Here is a 16,174-nt window from a genome sequence, read left to right as displayed (position 1 = left end):
GACCATATTTTGCATGAAAATTGCTAACTGTAGCTGCGAAAGCTTCATTATTTTTATAATATTGCTCAACAATGAAAACGTGTTGTTCTTTCTTGCAGTTTCTCCATTTTTAATAACCCTGAACTGTCAGCTGTCACGCTATCTTTTTTCTTTTTCCATTGGCAACACTTGACGGCACAAATGGCGTAAAATTCAAATCTTGGGTGAATTTTGGGACACCCTTTATCTGCAAAATCCTTTCACATCAACACCAAGCTTAGTGCTTGATTGAAAAACCAGGAGAAGGTGTGTGTATACCAGGGACCTGGGATTTTAAGGCCATTTCAGAATTATGCCTGTGATAGAAATGTTGTACACATATTAGGTATTTTATGAACAGAGTTTCAAGAACCAGAACACAAATGTTCTGATTGTTGTTTCAGTTTTCCTTCTAATTCAGTGGCATTTCTCAAACCGAGTTCCCCCAACTTCTCATGAGTATTCCACAAAAAGAAGGCGTGTTATTTAGTAAACTGGGTGAGAAATGTTGAGTTTAAAATTAAACAAATTTCTTACCTGTAGGACTTCTCTGAGTGTTCAATATGTGGGTTAGTCTGGTCCTCTAAGAAGCACATACCAACTTGGACTAGAGGTGCAAGAGAGTTATTGGAGGGACACCTGTGAGGAAAAAATAGGGAAGGAGCCAGAGGAGGCTGGGAGAGCCATCAGACTGAGGAGATGTTCTGACCATTGATAAGGAGAAGGAGAAGGGGGAAAGATGGGAGAGAAGGGAAGAAAAAAAAGTTTTACATTAGAGTGTCGTTCTAAGAAAGTTCAATGCTAACAGGGAATCAATGCCAACAGGGAGTCATTGAGCCAATGTTACCCATCAGAAAGTCCTACATCTTGCATATGTAGGCCTGCTTTAGTGGGCCTGCCATACTCAGTCATTGGCTGGAAGAAACCTTTGGGAATCTAGCCGCACTTTTAAACAGTGACGGATTTTAAAGTAAAGAAGTTGGAGATGTCGTTCAATTATGCCCTCCAGAATAGGCATCTGAGAGGCCCATTTTTCATGGTTGCTCAACATGTTAGTATGCACTTGTAAATTTCCAACAGGAGATTTTTTTTCTTTTTAGTGCAACCCCCATTAGCATCAAGTTTTCGGGGATCACAATTTGTGGTCTACAATTGCACTACCACCTCACATGCACTTTCTTTGGTGTGGGAAGATTTACCTTCCTCATGTATGTGCTCTGAGCTTTCTCCTTTAGTGGAGCAGCCAGTCTCTCATTTACTAGTACGTACCCTCCTGTCATGTGTCTGCATGTTGCCTCAGGTAAGGTCTATGAACCTGGAGCAGAGGTTTGCTCTTTGAGGTCAGTTAGCCAGTTAGAGGATGAAATTTGTAACCTACCCGCTAGTCTGCAGATTGTGCAGGTAGAGATTGTACCCTACATTTTACGGACAGTGGAAATGTTTTGGCTACTTCCTCCTCCTCTCTCCTTCTCTATCACTCCAGGGGATAGTGATTAAGAATTGAGATATTTGTCAATCTGTAGTACAATTTGTTTGGACAGTAACTAGCACTAGCCAGCTCTACTTAGTGAGGCTGGCCCAATGTGGGGGTCTATCGGCAAACCAAAGGGGAAGAAATGTTAAATATTTAAAATCCAGTGGAGGGATTTCTGCTCTGGCAAAGATGGAGTAACTGAGGCCACAAATACTCTCTTCTCTGAAACAACTAAAACACTATGCAAATATATGAAATAATGGTTCTCAAACTATTGAACAGCAGGCAACAAACAACAGTGTCCCTGAGAGACAGTGGAGACATTGCATAAGCTCTATTGTTGCCCCTATTTACTTCTCTGTGAAAATTTCCAGTCAGTGGCAGAGGAAAAGAAACCCCAGGAAGAGTTGATGGACTTTCTGAGTTGAGAAGATAGGACTGAGAGGCCAGGGAGACCAGCATAGCTAGAGTTTACAGGGTGGAGTACTAAATAGTCCGTGTGTGAGGAAATGGTTCCAGGTGAGGAAAACGCCCAAGCCTGAAAGAATAGTAGCCAGAACTCACACAGGGCCAATTCTTATACCTGTTCCCACGAACCAGTCTTAAAACCTTATAATTCATAGGTCGTTAGGTAGATGGGTGCGTTGGGGACCAAAATTAATGGTAGGCTGAATGCTTTTCTGTTCCTGCCTAACTAATTTTAAAAGCAAGACCCAAAGGATCAAATTATTTTCAAGTGACTTTAACTGTGTTCCAGGGAAAACTCAAGAATATTTATAGGAATACTAAAATGTCCAATACCCAATAAGGGAAGTTTACAATGAGTCACATTAATTTTTTAAAAAATAACCAGGCATGCTTAGCAGCAGGACAATATGACCTATAATAAGGAGAAAAATATATAAAAAACTGACCCAGATCTCACACAAATGTTAGAAGTAGCACACAAGGACATTTAAACATGTTTTATAACTGGTTCTATTGGATTAAAAACTAGAAGAAAGTTTAAGTAAATAAGTAAAAACCAGGAAAATATATTTTAAAAGTACCCAAGTTGAACTTCTAGAGTTAAAGACTAGAATATCTGTGATGAAAAACACTGGATACTATTAATGACAGATTAGACATTGCAAAAGACAGTACTTATTTATTGAAGACTGCAATTGAAATTACACAAAATGAAACAGAAAAAGTGAAAAAAATAAAGAAGAAAGCATCAGCCTGGCCAGAGTGGCTCACTGGTTGAGCGTCGACCTATGAGGCAGGAGGTCATGGTTTGATTCCGGGTCAGGGCATATGAGCAGGTTACAGGCTTGAACCCCAGTGGGGGGCATGCAGGAGCCAGCCAATCAATGATTCTCTCTCATGGTTGATGTTTCTATCTCTCCCTCTCCTTTTCTTTCTAAAATCAATAACACAATAAATTAGGAAAAAAAGCATCAGTGAGGCATGCAACAACTCTAAGCAGCTTCATTTATGTGCAATGTGAGTCCCCTCATAAAGGAAGAGTCAGAAAATGTATTTGAAGAAATAGTGGTTGAACAATTCCGAAATCTGAAGAATAGAATAAACCTACAGATCCAACACAGTCAATGAACCCAACACAAGAAATAAAAAAAACTACTCCAAATCATGTTAGATTTTCTCATGTCACCATATATTAGTTCCCTCTGCTCTCCCCACCCCTTTTGATCCAGTTTGAATTCATTTTTGTACGTGGGACCAAACTGTAACCCACTTTCATTCATTTGCATGTGACTTTCCAGTTTTCTCAGCACCATTTATTAAAGAGACTATCTTTATGGTGTGTTTCTGGCTCCTTTGTTGACAATTATCTGTCCATATACATGTGGTTTTATAGCCTGGCTCTCTATTCTGTTCCATTGACCTGTGTGTCTGTTTCTATGTCCGTACCATGCAGTTCTGATGATCATAGCTCTGTAGTATAATTTGAAGTCAGATAGTTTGATACCTCCAACTTCATTCTTTTTTCTCAGTATTGTCTTGGCTATTTGGGGTTCCATACAAATCTGATGATTTCTGATTCTATTTCTTTAAAAAATGACATTGGAATCTGTATATTGCTTTGGGTAATATGGCCATTTTAACTCTTTTGATTCTTCCAATCAATGAACATGAAATATTTTTCCATTTTGTTGTGTCTTTTTCAATCTTTTTAAATATTTCTTTATAATTTTCAGTAGATAGGTCTTCCACATTCTTTGTGAAGTTTCTTCCTAGGTACTTTATTCTTTTGATTGCAATTGCAAAAGGAATTATTTTTTTCATTTCCTTTTCTGAAGTTTTGTTGTTAGTATTCAGAAAGGCAATGGATTTATTTTTTCTTGGTGCATGGGGGGAGGCTCCACCAATTGCGCCACAGCCTCCAGGCAGTTTATTAATGAGATATTGTACATTCTTTTTTAAAAGTGTTTTTAAGTCCTCAGAACCTGTTTGTGTTTTGCACTTATGGCATGTCTCAGCTCATACTTGCTGTTTTCAGTGCTCAGTGGCCACACATGGGTAGTGGCTGCCTGATTGGCTGGTGCACTTGGCCATCCCCATGTCATTGGCTGTGAGGCAGTGGATATTTGCACATTGATTTTTGTATCCTGCAACTTTACAGTATTTGTTTATTGTTTCTAATAGTTTTGTTTTTTTGGTGGAGTCTTTAGTGTTTTCTATATACACTAGGAAAATGTCAACTGCAAAAACTGATACTTTTATTTCTTCCTTCCCTATTTGGATGTCTTTTCTTTCTTTCTCTTGCCTTTTTGCTCTGGTTAAGATTTCTAGTACTATGTTGAATCAGAGGTGTGACTGTGGACATCCTTGTTTTGTTCCTGTTCTTAGAGGAAAAGTTTCAGGTTTTCACCATTGAGTACGATATTAGCTGAGGATTAATATAGATGGCCTTTATTATGTTGAGGTACTTTGCTTCTATTCCTATTTTATTGAGTGTTTTAATCTTACATGGATGTTATATCTTAACCAGTGCTTTTTCTGCATCTATTGATAAGATCATATGATTTTTATCTTTTCTTTTGCTGATGTGGTGTATTACATTGATTGATTGGTGTATGTTGAACCATACTTGTGACTCTGGAATGAACCCCACTTGACTGTGATGTATTATTATTTTTTTTTTTGGATATACTGTAGTATTTGATTTGCTAGTATTTTGTTTAGGACTTTTCATCAGAGATATTGAACACAATATCTCTGTGTTCATCAGAGATATTGGTCTGTAATGTTCTTTCTTGGTGTTATTTTTGCCAGGTTTTGGTATCAGGGTTATATTAGCGTCATAGAATGTGTTAGGAAGTATTGCCTTTTCTTCAATGTTTTGGAAGAATTTGAGAAGGATATGTTTTGAAAAAGAGAAAATCTTAAATACACAAAAGGATGTTTCATATGGAGAAATAATGATAACAATAATAGATTTCTCAATGGAAACAATGGAACTGAGAAGATCTATAATAAAAGAGTAATATGCTAAATAGACTGGACATCCTTCAGGACATCATTCTGGACATCCTTCCGGACAAAGCCAGGGCCAGAAGGAAGCCAGCTAGCATCCGGGGTGCCTACAGGTGGCCAGAGGGAAGCCAGCCCGGCCTGTAGAAAAACACTGTCAACGATAAAAAAGAATGAAATCTTAACATCTGCAACAACATGGATGTGCCTAGAGCAGTGATGGCAAACCTATGACACGCGTGTCAGAGGTGACACGCCAACTCATTTTTTTAGTTGATTTTTCTTTGCTAAATGGCATTTAAATATATAAAATAAATATCAAAAATATAAATCTTTGTTTTACTATGGTTGCAAAAATCAAAAAATTTCTATATGTGACACGGCACCAGAGTTAAATTAGGGTTTTTCAAAATGCTGATACGCTGAGCTCAAAATGCTCGCAATCACTGGTCCAGAGGGTGTTGTGCTGAGTGAAATAAGTTAGTCACAGAAAGACAAATGTCATATGATTTCACTTATTTGTGGAATCTAAGAAACAAAATAAACAATCAGAATTGTAACAGACTCATAGATACAGAGAACATTTTGATGATTGCTAGATAGGAGGCAGGTGAATGATGGGTGAAAAAGATGAAGGCATTAAGAAGTACAAATTGGCAGTTACAGAATAGACATGGGATGTAAAGTACAGTATAGGGAATATAGTCAGTAATACTGTGACAACTCTGTAGGGTGTCAGATGGCTACTAGATTTATCGAGGTGACCACTTTGTAAGTTATTTAATGTCTGGTGACTGGGTTGTGAATTGTAAATGAAAAATAAAACTTGATTTTATTTATTTATTTTAAAAAGATTTAAAATAATAAATAGGAAGGGAAAGGGAGAAAGAGAAACATCAATGGGAGCAAAGCATTGATCCTTTGATGGGCTGCTTCCTGCAACCCCCCATCAGGGAACAAGACCGAAAGCTGGGTATGTGCCTGACCAGGAATCAAACCTGCAACCTTTCAGTGCCTGGGACAATGCCACATTGGCCAGGGTGAAAAATAAAACATGATTTTTAAAACCTGGATTAATAAATTGGACTTCATCAAAGTGAATACTTTATTTTTAAATTTTATTTTATTTTTTTTCCATTTTTATTGAATGTATGGGATGACATTAGTTAACAAAATTATACAGGTTTCAGGTGCACAATTCTACAACACATCACCTGTACACTGTATTGTGTGTTCACCATCCCATGTCAAGTCTCCATCTATCACCACTTATCATCTCTATACCCTCCTCAACTTCTCTGACTCCCATCCCTCAGCTATCCCCACACTGCTGTCCCTGTCCATGAGTTTTTTTTCTCGTTTTAAAATATTTTGCTCAATTCCTCCACCCCCTTCACTCTCTCCACCCTCCAAAAGTGAGTAAATTCTGTTCTTTGAAAGTTGTTAAGAGAATGAAAAGACAAGTCTCAGACTGGAATAAAACATTTGCAAATCATATATATATGTATCCAGAAAATATAAAGAACTCTCAAAATGCAATTTAAAAAATTAAAAAACTGCCTAGGCCAGTGTGGCTCAATTGGTTGGAGCGCTGTCCTGTACACCAAAAGGTTGTGGGTTTGATTTCCATTCAGGGTACATATCCAGGTTTTGGTTTGATCCTAGGTTCGGTCAGCGCACATGTGGAAGACACCTGATTTATATTTCTCTCTCACATTGATGTCTCTCCCTCTCTCTCTCTCTATCTCTCTCTCTCTCTCTCTCTCTCTCTCTCTCTCTCTCTCTCCCTCCTCTCTCCCTTTGCTCCTCCCACCCGCCATCCTCTCTAAAATAAATTTAAAAGTATTTTAAAAATTGGCACAAAAATTGAATGGATATGGGGATAGCAAATTAGCACAGGAAAAGTTGCTAAACATCATTTAGGAAATTAAAAATTACAATGAGATGCCACTATACATCTGATAGAATGAAAATTGGCACAACCATTTAGGAAAACAGTTTGGCAGTTTTTTAAAAAGTAAGTGAGAGATTTATAATGACAGAGAGCAGATCAGTGGTTGTCTGAGGAAAGAACAGTGTTGGGAGGGCAGGGCAAGAGGGGTTAGAAAGTGACCAGAGGAAACTTTTGGGGATGATGAGTATGCTTATTATCTTAATTGTGGAGATGGTTTCAAGGGTGTTAACATTTATTAAATAGTATATTTTCAATATGTGCAGTGTATTATATATCAACTATAGGCCGAGTGCAGGAGATTCATGCCCTCGGTGGGGGAGAGGTGTGGTCCCTCAGCCTGGCGTTCACCCTATTGCAGTCCAGGAGCCCTTGGGGGATGTCCCGTGCCATGGAGGCAAGAGAGGCTCCTGCAAATACAGCTGCAACTGCATGAGCCCTGCCTCTGGCTGAGCAGCACTTCCCCTGTGGAAGCGCACTGACTTCCAGGGAGCAGCTCCTGCATTGAGCGGCTGTCCCTGGTGGTCAGTGCACATCATAGTGACCAGATGTTCTTCCATTCAATCAATTTGCATATTCCCCTTTTATTATATAGGATTAGACATCAATAAAGCCTTTTTTTAAAAAAATAAAATGGCCCTAGCCGGTTTGGCTCAGTGGATAGAGCATCGGCCTGCGGACTGAAGGGTCCCGGGTTCGATTCCGGTCAAGGGCATGTACCTTGGTTGCGGGCATGTCCCCGGTAGGGGGTGTGTAGGAGGAAGCTGATAGATGTTTCTTTCTCATCGATGTTTCTGGCTCTCTATCCCTCTCCCTTCCTCTCTGTAAGAAATCAATAAAATATTAAAAAAATAAAATGGACTGCTTACACATGTGAAAAGTAAGGCTATTTGTAGCCTCTCATACAAGTGAGAAGAATAACCCATAAAACAATACAGTTCACTAGGTAAAGGGTAGATATTTAGGCTTTAAAATGTGGTTTTCTGAATTTTGAAAGTCGGAAAATAGAACGAGTTCTTTCTTTGACCATGATTTCTTTATCCTATTTCTTTGAAATCAGCCAACACCTGCCATGTTGATTTGCTCTAAAAGTTACCGTGAAATAATGAGGTTATTTGAAAGTAAGTGTAGCTTCTTGGGTGAGGTGAAAGAACAGGTCATGGCTGTATTTGTCTGTGGAAAAACTAGCCCCTGGGCCTCCTTGCAAAGGTCCAAGAGGGCATGTGAACTGTGATATTGGGCCACCTCTAAGAGGAGATCTGAGGACAGAGGCTTTCCGTTGAGGCCGTGGCAAGGGCTGGCTGAGTGGCTGACTCTGTCCTTACACACACAGTGTATCTACCAACTCGTGGAGGCTCTGGCGCTCAGCGGCTGTGGAGGTGTAAACTTGGAATCCCAGCTGGAAAACATTACAGGCATGCTGTTCCAGCAGGTGAGTGCTGGAGGCTGCAGGTATCCTGGGCTTGGTCTTCCCCTCTTGTTTGGAGGTGATGGTTCCCCCAGGGCAGGTCACTACCTCCACATGGCCCTGGGCTTTTTTCATGGTGACTGTAACTGCACACACCTCAGGCTTTCCTGCCGGGATTCTAGTCACAGAGTGGATATTCTCTATGAGGTAAATTGGATACAGTTCTGTATGTTTCTGGGGGTGGAGGCCATTGTTGCTCCCTCTAAACTGGTTAAGGGCAGAGAGTCCAAACCGACCCATTATGCCTGAGGGAAATGGCAGGCCTTCTGTGTTGTAGCCTAGAGGAGGAAGAGGACAATTGAACATTTTGCTAAAAGGTGTTACCGTCCATATATTTGCTGGCCACTGTCTTCTTTTCTTTGGGGCTGTGTAGGTGTATTCCTGGGTCCTCTTTTCACGTTCTTATGGGCAAGTGCCGCACTTTTTCTGGCTGCATACCTCAGTTTCTCCATCCATGCCCAAAGCCCCAGATTTTTCAGTGCTCCCAGGTCTGATGCCCTTGGTCTCCCCACAGCTCTGTGAGCGAGTGAACCCAGCAGACCCTCACTCTGTGGAGAACCGCAGCCTCGCCCTGAGGGCTATCTTCATCCTGGGTAAGTCCACACATTTTCCTAACCCCAGGTATGGGCCCGGGGACCTTGTACTCAATGGGAGGCTAGGTTCCCAAGACAGCCTTCTTTCCTTCAGACAAGATGCAAAGTAATCCATGTAAAGTTTTCCTGAAATTCAATGAATCTCCAAGGGCACAGACATTCTCCCTTCCCTATCCCTTTTGTTACCACTCCCTTCCCCTGTGGTTGGCTTCCCGTTCTCCTTTGGTGATCCTGAGCTCAGAAAGGTGATACTGTGATTAGAGCACTGATGGTCGCGAAAGAGGTTCTGACCTAATTGGTGTGCACATGGCGGGGCAGGGGAGGGACAGGCCTAGGTTAGGAAAAGCATCTGCCCCCAAGCGTGGCACATGGTAAATGCTGGACAAACCCTGGCTCTCTTTCTTCCTGCTTCTTTTCTCCAACCTAATAGACCCTAATTTATCCAGCCCATGGCATCAGTGGTTTGCTGTGAGCATGATTTACTTCTACATACCACCTCCCACTTAAACATACCCCTGACTCCCTTTATTCATGCCCTCCAATAGCCAAGTTATACCAGGATCAGATGGTATTCCTATTACTAACCGCCATGGAATCCAGTGATCCAGCCAAGATGGAATCAGCCCTTCAGGCGTTCACAGATGTGTTCCAGGATTGTGAGTAGGAAACAAGCCTGGTCCTAGGGATCTTCTCAGGAAATCTCCTTGCTCTGGCAGATAGTCCCATTGAGTAGTTAAACGCACAGCTTTAAACTCAACATAAACTCAATGGGTTCAAATCCTGATTTTGACTCTTAATAGCTGTGCAAACTGGGGCAGATTACTTTTAGTCTGAACCTCTATTTCCTCATTTGGAAAATGGAGTTGCCTTGGCTGGGTGGCTCAGTTTGGTGGTGTGTCATCCTATACACCCCAAGACTGTCAGATCAATTCCCCGTCAGGGCACATACCTATGTCGCTGGTGTGTTTCCTGATCAGGGGCATATGGGAGGTGATTAATCAATGTTTCTCTCTCTCTCTCTCTCTCTCTCTCTCTCTCTCTCTCTCTCTCTCCTCCCTCCCCCCCTGCCCCCATTCAATAAAATAAAAAAAACAACATATCCTTTGGGTGAGGATTATAAAAACTAAAAATGTAGGTAACAATTCCTACCTTTAGCCATTTTTAGTGAGAATTAAAAGACAAAACATATCTTGGATTGTAGGTTTTAACTTCAATCAAGTGTCCATCAAAACATTGCTGTGTGACTTACAGTACGAAGCACAGAAAGTACACATTTAAATAAGATATGGTCCTTGTTCTGAGGAACTCCGTCAAGGAGGGAAGATGAGACTGTTCACACAGCAAAAGGATACAGGCTAATATGTGATAAATTACTTAAATGCGATGGCAATGGGCAACAGGAATGCAGAGAAGGCGTCAGTCAGGAGATAGGGTAGACTCTGTGTAGGAGCAGAAAGGAGACTGTGAGTGAGTAGAAGGAATTCACACAGAAGAGCAGTGCTGGCAGTTCTAAAGGTTGAGATAGGCAAAGGGTGAGCAGAAGAGCTCCGCCAATGAGGTTGACTTGTGTGGTCAGCTGTGGGAACCTGGCAAGCGCTGAGGGGCAAGCGCTAGCTTGATGAAATACTGTTTTAGGTCACTTTTTATTCTGGTTTGAAGCAGGGGGTGGGGGAGATAGCCTTTCGGGTTTGATCTGGCCTTGAAGAGCAGGACTGTATCTAAAATTTCTCCTGCCTCTCTGTCTTCTCATGCCTCCCAAAGCAACAAAGGGAGAGGGAGGAGACTGACCCCTCTGCATGTCTGTCTTTCCTCTAGTGCCTCAGACCAAGAAGCTGCAGCGCATGGTACTGAATTCTACCATTCTGGTGATTCAGGAGGACCTCAAACCAGTGAGCAGAATGGCAGAATGTTGGGGCTGGGAGGGCAATTGCTGTTTTGAGAACTTGAGGTGTGGTAAGATGGAGAGGGGAAGGTTTGGGTGAATGAAGAGAGAGGTAAGGCCCCCTTGCCAATCTAGTTCTGGCCTCAGACTTCTGCCCTTGGGTTACATTTGGGCTTGTCAAAACCTGAGAAAGGTTTGAGAAGTGGGAAGGTGGTTGCTTCCTATTTTCTGAGCTTTTTCTGTGGGCAATACTGTGGTGAGCCCAGTAGGGACATGGAGCTCTGAAAGATATTAATTTTGCTCCCAGATAATCCACAGTTTGGTTAGGGAGAGAAGTCCTGAAACATCACATCTTGCATGAGAAGATATATATATATTATCAATATATGCCTATCTTTTCTTTATATACATATATATGTAAATTCTTTAAAATTTTTATTCAATTACAGTTGATATACAATATTATATTAGTTTCATGTGTACATCCTAGGGATTAGACATTTATTTATATAACTTATGAAGTGATCACCCCAATAAATCTTGTGTACACCCAGCACAGTTATTACAAAATTATTGACTATGTTCCCTGTGCTGTACTTTACATCCCATGACTATTGTATAATTGCCGATTTGTACTTCTTAATTCCTTCACCTTTTCATCCATCCACCCACTCCCCTCCCATCTGCCAACTATCAAAATGTTTTCTGATTCTGTGAGTCTGGTTCAGTTCTGCTTGTTCATTTATTTTGTTTTTTAGATTCCACAACTAAGTGAAATCATATTGCATTTGTCTTTCTCTGTTTGACTTATTTCACTCAGTACAACACCCTCTAGCTCTATCCATGCTGCCAATGGCCAGATTTCATTCTTTTTAAGGGTTGAGTCATATTCCATTGTATATATGCACCACTTCTTCTTTACCCATTCCTCTATTGATGGACATGTAGGTTGCTTCCAGATCTTGGCTATTATAAATAATGCTGCAAGAAACATGTGGATGTATATGTCTTTTCAATTTAGCGTTTTGGGTTTCTTGAGATAAATATCCAAAAGTGAAATTGCTGGGTCTTCCTTTGGCTCTCTGTATAGTCTTTGTTTTAAAGTCTATTTAGTCTGATGTGAGTATTGGTACTCCAGCTATTTTTGTTTTGTTACCATTTTCATGAAATACCTTTTCCATCGCTTTATTTTCAGTCCGTGTATGTGTGTTTTGACCTGAAGTGACTCTTGCAAATGGAAGCATCTTGTGTTCTTATCCATTCAATCATTCTATGTCTTTTGATTGGAGCACTTTATTTTTTTTTAAATATATTTTATTGATTTTTTACAGAGAGAAAGGGAGAGAGATAGTTAGAAACATCGATGAGAGAGAAACATCGATCAGCTGCCTCCTGCACACCCCCACTGGGGATGTGCCCGCAACCCAGGTACATGCCCTTGACCAGAATCGAACCTGGGACCTTTCAGTCTGCAGGCTGACGCTCTATCCACTGAGCCAAACCGGTTTCGGCTGATTGGAGCACTTTATTCATTTGCATTTAAAGTACTTGTTGATAGATATGTACTTATTGCCATTTAATGATTCATATTTTTGATATTCCTTTCTTCTTCTCCTTAAAGAAGTCCCTTTAACATTTCTTGTAATATTGGTTTGGTGTTGATGAACTCCTTTAGCTTTTCTTGTCTTGGAAGCCTTATCTCTCCTTGAATTCTAAAGGACAGCCTTGCAGGTTAGAGTGATTTTGGTTGTAGGTCTTTGCTTTTCATCACTTTGTGTATCTAGCCAGCAAAGTTCCTGTTGAGAAATCAGCTGGGAGCTCCCTTGTAGGTAACGAACTGTTTTTCTCTTGCTGCCTTTAAAATTCTTTCTTTGTCTTGAACTTTCTGCATTTAATTATGATGTGTTTTAGTGTGGGCTTCTTTGGGTTCATCGTGTTTGGGACTCTGCACTTCCTAAACTTGTATGTCTATTTCCTTTACCAGGTGAAGGAAGATTTCTGTCATTATTTTTTCAAATAAGTTTTCAATTCCTTCCTATTTCTCTTATCCTTCTGGCACCTGATGATACGAATATTTGTATGTGTGCTATTGTCCCAGATGCCCCCAAACTATCCTCATTTTATTTTGCTGTTCTAATTAGGTGTTTTCTGCTACCTTACCTTTCAAATTGATGACTCAATATTTTTTGAGAAACCTTATTTTTTAAAAAGCTCTTCAGACAGGGCTGGAGACAGCAGAGACTGCTTCAGTTCAGGATCACACAGAATAGGGGAACAGAAGAGGAGGGGAGCAGTGGTTTGGGGTACCAAATGCATGACAATAGGATCATCCCTAAAAATACATTCCAGAAGGTTCATGGAAAGCTTGGAATCTTGAGGGATTTATTCCTGGCTTTCACTAGAAAGGCCAGACCATGGGACTGCCCTGGACTCAGATTCTCCCCCAATCCCACACTCCTGCTAATTTTCATATCTCTGGGGAAATAAGGTGAGGGCAAGGTAAGTACTTAGAGTTCTCCAGGGAGGTGGTGGGAGCTGAAGCGGTTAGAACTTCTGGGCAAAGTACAGAAGTGGTCAGGGTTAGTGGCTTGTGGTCTGTCATTATTGAGAGCCCACTGTAGAGTCTCACTGGGTTTAGTGTCAGGAGATCTGATCCCCTCACCTGCCTTGGTCCTCTGTGTCCTCACCTGGATTATGAAGGGTCACACTGGTAGTCCCTGACATTCCTTTCTGTCTTGTCATGTGATGGTCTGTGACTCCACAGGTGCCGAAGGTCCTCGTGCACTTCATTGAGATGCTGGGTCAGCATAACTACTTGGCTTTGCCCCAGGGGAACACTCTAATCAGCTTTGTCATCAAGCTTGTGGAGTCTGAGTCATCAGTGAGCAAGGGGCTGGGCAGGGAGGGGACCGAGGATGGGAGCACACCTCAGGGGATGGAACAAGAGGAAGGCAGGGTTGGGAGCAGGAGGGAAACAAGAGGGTATGCCTGGCACATGTGAAGGGTCTTTGGCCTGTAAAACCCTAAGCAGTGAGCCAGGGAAGGCCCTGAACCCAGAGACTTAGGTAGCATTGGTTTTAGATTTAAATCTTTCCTTTTCTCATTCTAGAATGAAGAGGACATCCGAATAATGTGTTCCAGAATCCTACAGATGGTATAAACAGCTAGGGCCAAACAGACCTCTCCGTTTACTCCTCCCCTGGCTCCCCAGATCACTACCCTGACCCCGGCCCCACCCCCAACTACCTCACACCTTCCCCCTGCATCAGATGCCTTGTGGTGTCTCTGTCACCTCAGCCCACCTACCTTTCATTCCATACAAGTGCCTGGGGTTCCACTGAGAAGTGCTCAGTGCAGCAAAGGAGGGTCACGGGGTGTGGATCTGGAAGCCAGAGTCTGAGTCCTGATCAGCCAGTTTTCTAGCTGTAAAATCTTGAATAACTTGTTCTCCCAGCCGCAGTGTCTTCTTTTATAAAAAAGGGGGTGATTATATTTCCTGACTGTTCTCAGCAACCTCCAGGGATTCTGGGAGGCTCATATGAACTGATTTGCATCAGCACTGAGGAAAGGGCTGTGTTGTGGGAGGAAAAGGACTTTAGATTTATTCTCCCTCCCAGTGAGCTCTGGCTCCTGACCTTCAGCATGTCTCTGACTCTGGAAGGTTCCTCAATGAAGGTGATTACAAGTCACACATTCCAAATTTCAAGAAGTCCTCATCTATCAAGTCAACTTATGCCTGCTATAATTTTAATCAGGACCTTGGTTATACTTTTCCAACCTGAAGTGAGGGGTTAGGGGTGGGGGTGGTGGGGAGAGAGAGAAAGAAGAGGAAGAGGAGGGAGAGAATGAATATGAATGGGTTAAGGGGGCTCTGTATACAGGCCTCAAATACTCAGTCCGGAAAGGGAGACAAGGTCTTGGGGTTGGAGACTGAAGACGGGCTGACTTGGGGCTTGGCATTGAAATTCTTGCCACCTCTCCTGCCAGGTATCTTTGCCCAAACTGGTCACATTGGTGTGTGAGCCCAACAACATCTTGGCCTTTGTGCCTCTGTGTAAGGCAGCCACACAAATGGCTCTGAAGGTCCGTTCCCTGGGCCAGGTTCCTTACCTCAGCAGCTTTCACCAGGATCGTAAGTACAAGGGTGTGGCAGCCTGTGGAGAGGTGCTCACTGTGAAATTAAGTCTGTTTGTGGGCATGGAGTGTTGGAGTTGGGGGCTGGCTGAGACACTGCAGGGGTGATGGGTGTGGGGAAGAGAATGAAGAGGATGCTGGAGGCGGGGTTGTAGGTCCCATGCTTGGGCCATGATGGGAAGAGTAAGGCAACTACTTAAGGCCATTTGGCCTCATGAATGAAAGGGGGATGCCTCTCATAGTCACAGTTCCTTTTTGCCTTCACTCCTCATTATAAAACACTTGATTCAAGATGTACAAACATTGTTAATAACAAAGTAATGAATACACACACTCCTGACCCTTAGTTCTTCCTTTGCCCTAACTCTGAGCCTCACTCTGTGCTCACCCCATCCCTGACCTCTAACCCCAGTGGGACTTAGGGTTAGAGTTAGGATGTCTGTTCAGCATATCATTGATGTGTGTGTGTTTTTTAAAGGCTGAAGTTGTAATGGTTTGTGTTTTAGTCTGAATCAAAATGTCACAGCCCCCGTGGCATTGACACTGATGTTCCCTCTCCTCTTTGCTCTTTCTCCTCCTCTGAAGTACTGATGGGGAGCTGCCAGTGGAGGCTGGGGGTTGAGCATCCTGAAGTGTGCACTGACTCTGCCCTCTTCTTTTATCCTCTCTCTAACTTAGCTACCGAGTACGTTTCCCCTCAGAGACTCCTGACCCATCTTATGGTAAGTGATGCCAGAATGAGTTCCACAGTCATATATTCTTCCATCCACTCATCAACCCACTCATCTATCCACTCATTTCACAAAGAGCTGGTTACTACTTTGTCTCAGGCATTATGCTGGGTATGGAATAATGAGATAGGGGCCAAAGAGCGTGGAGGAGGGACCTGGGAGTATAGTGGTGAGGCCTCGAGATGAGGATGTGGGCAATGGGAAAGGCCTGCCTTTCTCCTATGTGGCCTTATTGTAAGCTGCTCTCTGTTGACAGTGGACAAGCCCACATACCTTTCTGGATCTCTGTGTTGAGTTTCTCTGTTAGCCCAGACATTATGTGCTAGACATTATGCACACTTGGAATGACAGAGGTAGACCTCCCCTTGAGGTGTTCACAGACTTAGTGGGGAAGACAAGTGTGGGAATAGCTATCTATAGTCTAGTGTGACAGATGTACTAATAGA

At 42.2% G+C, this 16,174-nt stretch overlaps 1 protein-coding gene across 1 annotated transcript in view; it reads left to right on the top strand.

Annotated features, from left to right (window-relative positions):
- The window catches only part of LOC308513844 (maestro heat-like repeat-containing protein family member 1), a gene marked incomplete at both ends in the record, with an annotated part of 66,177 nt that overhangs the window by 4,950 nt on the left and 45,053 nt on the right, over positions 1-16,174 (top strand). The window contains 6 exons of the mRNA XM_081083945.1: positions 8,254-8,352; positions 8,903-8,981; positions 9,527-9,637; positions 10,797-10,870; positions 13,628-13,744; positions 13,973-14,017. Of these exons, the coding sequence (XP_080940071.1) occupies positions 8,254-8,352; positions 8,903-8,981; positions 9,527-9,637; positions 10,797-10,870; positions 13,628-13,744; positions 13,973-14,017 (525 nt within the window). The remainder of the gene's footprint in view (positions 1-8,253; positions 8,353-8,902; positions 8,982-9,526; positions 9,638-10,796; positions 10,871-13,627; positions 13,745-13,972; positions 14,018-16,174) is intronic.

This window comes from Myotis nattereri (genome assembly GCF_964212035.1).
Source record: "Myotis nattereri genome assembly, chromosome: 2".
In the NCBI taxonomy this organism is placed as follows: domain Eukaryota; kingdom Metazoa; phylum Chordata; class Mammalia; order Chiroptera; family Vespertilionidae; genus Myotis; species Myotis nattereri.
This window is presented reverse-complemented; position numbering and strand designations above follow the sequence as displayed.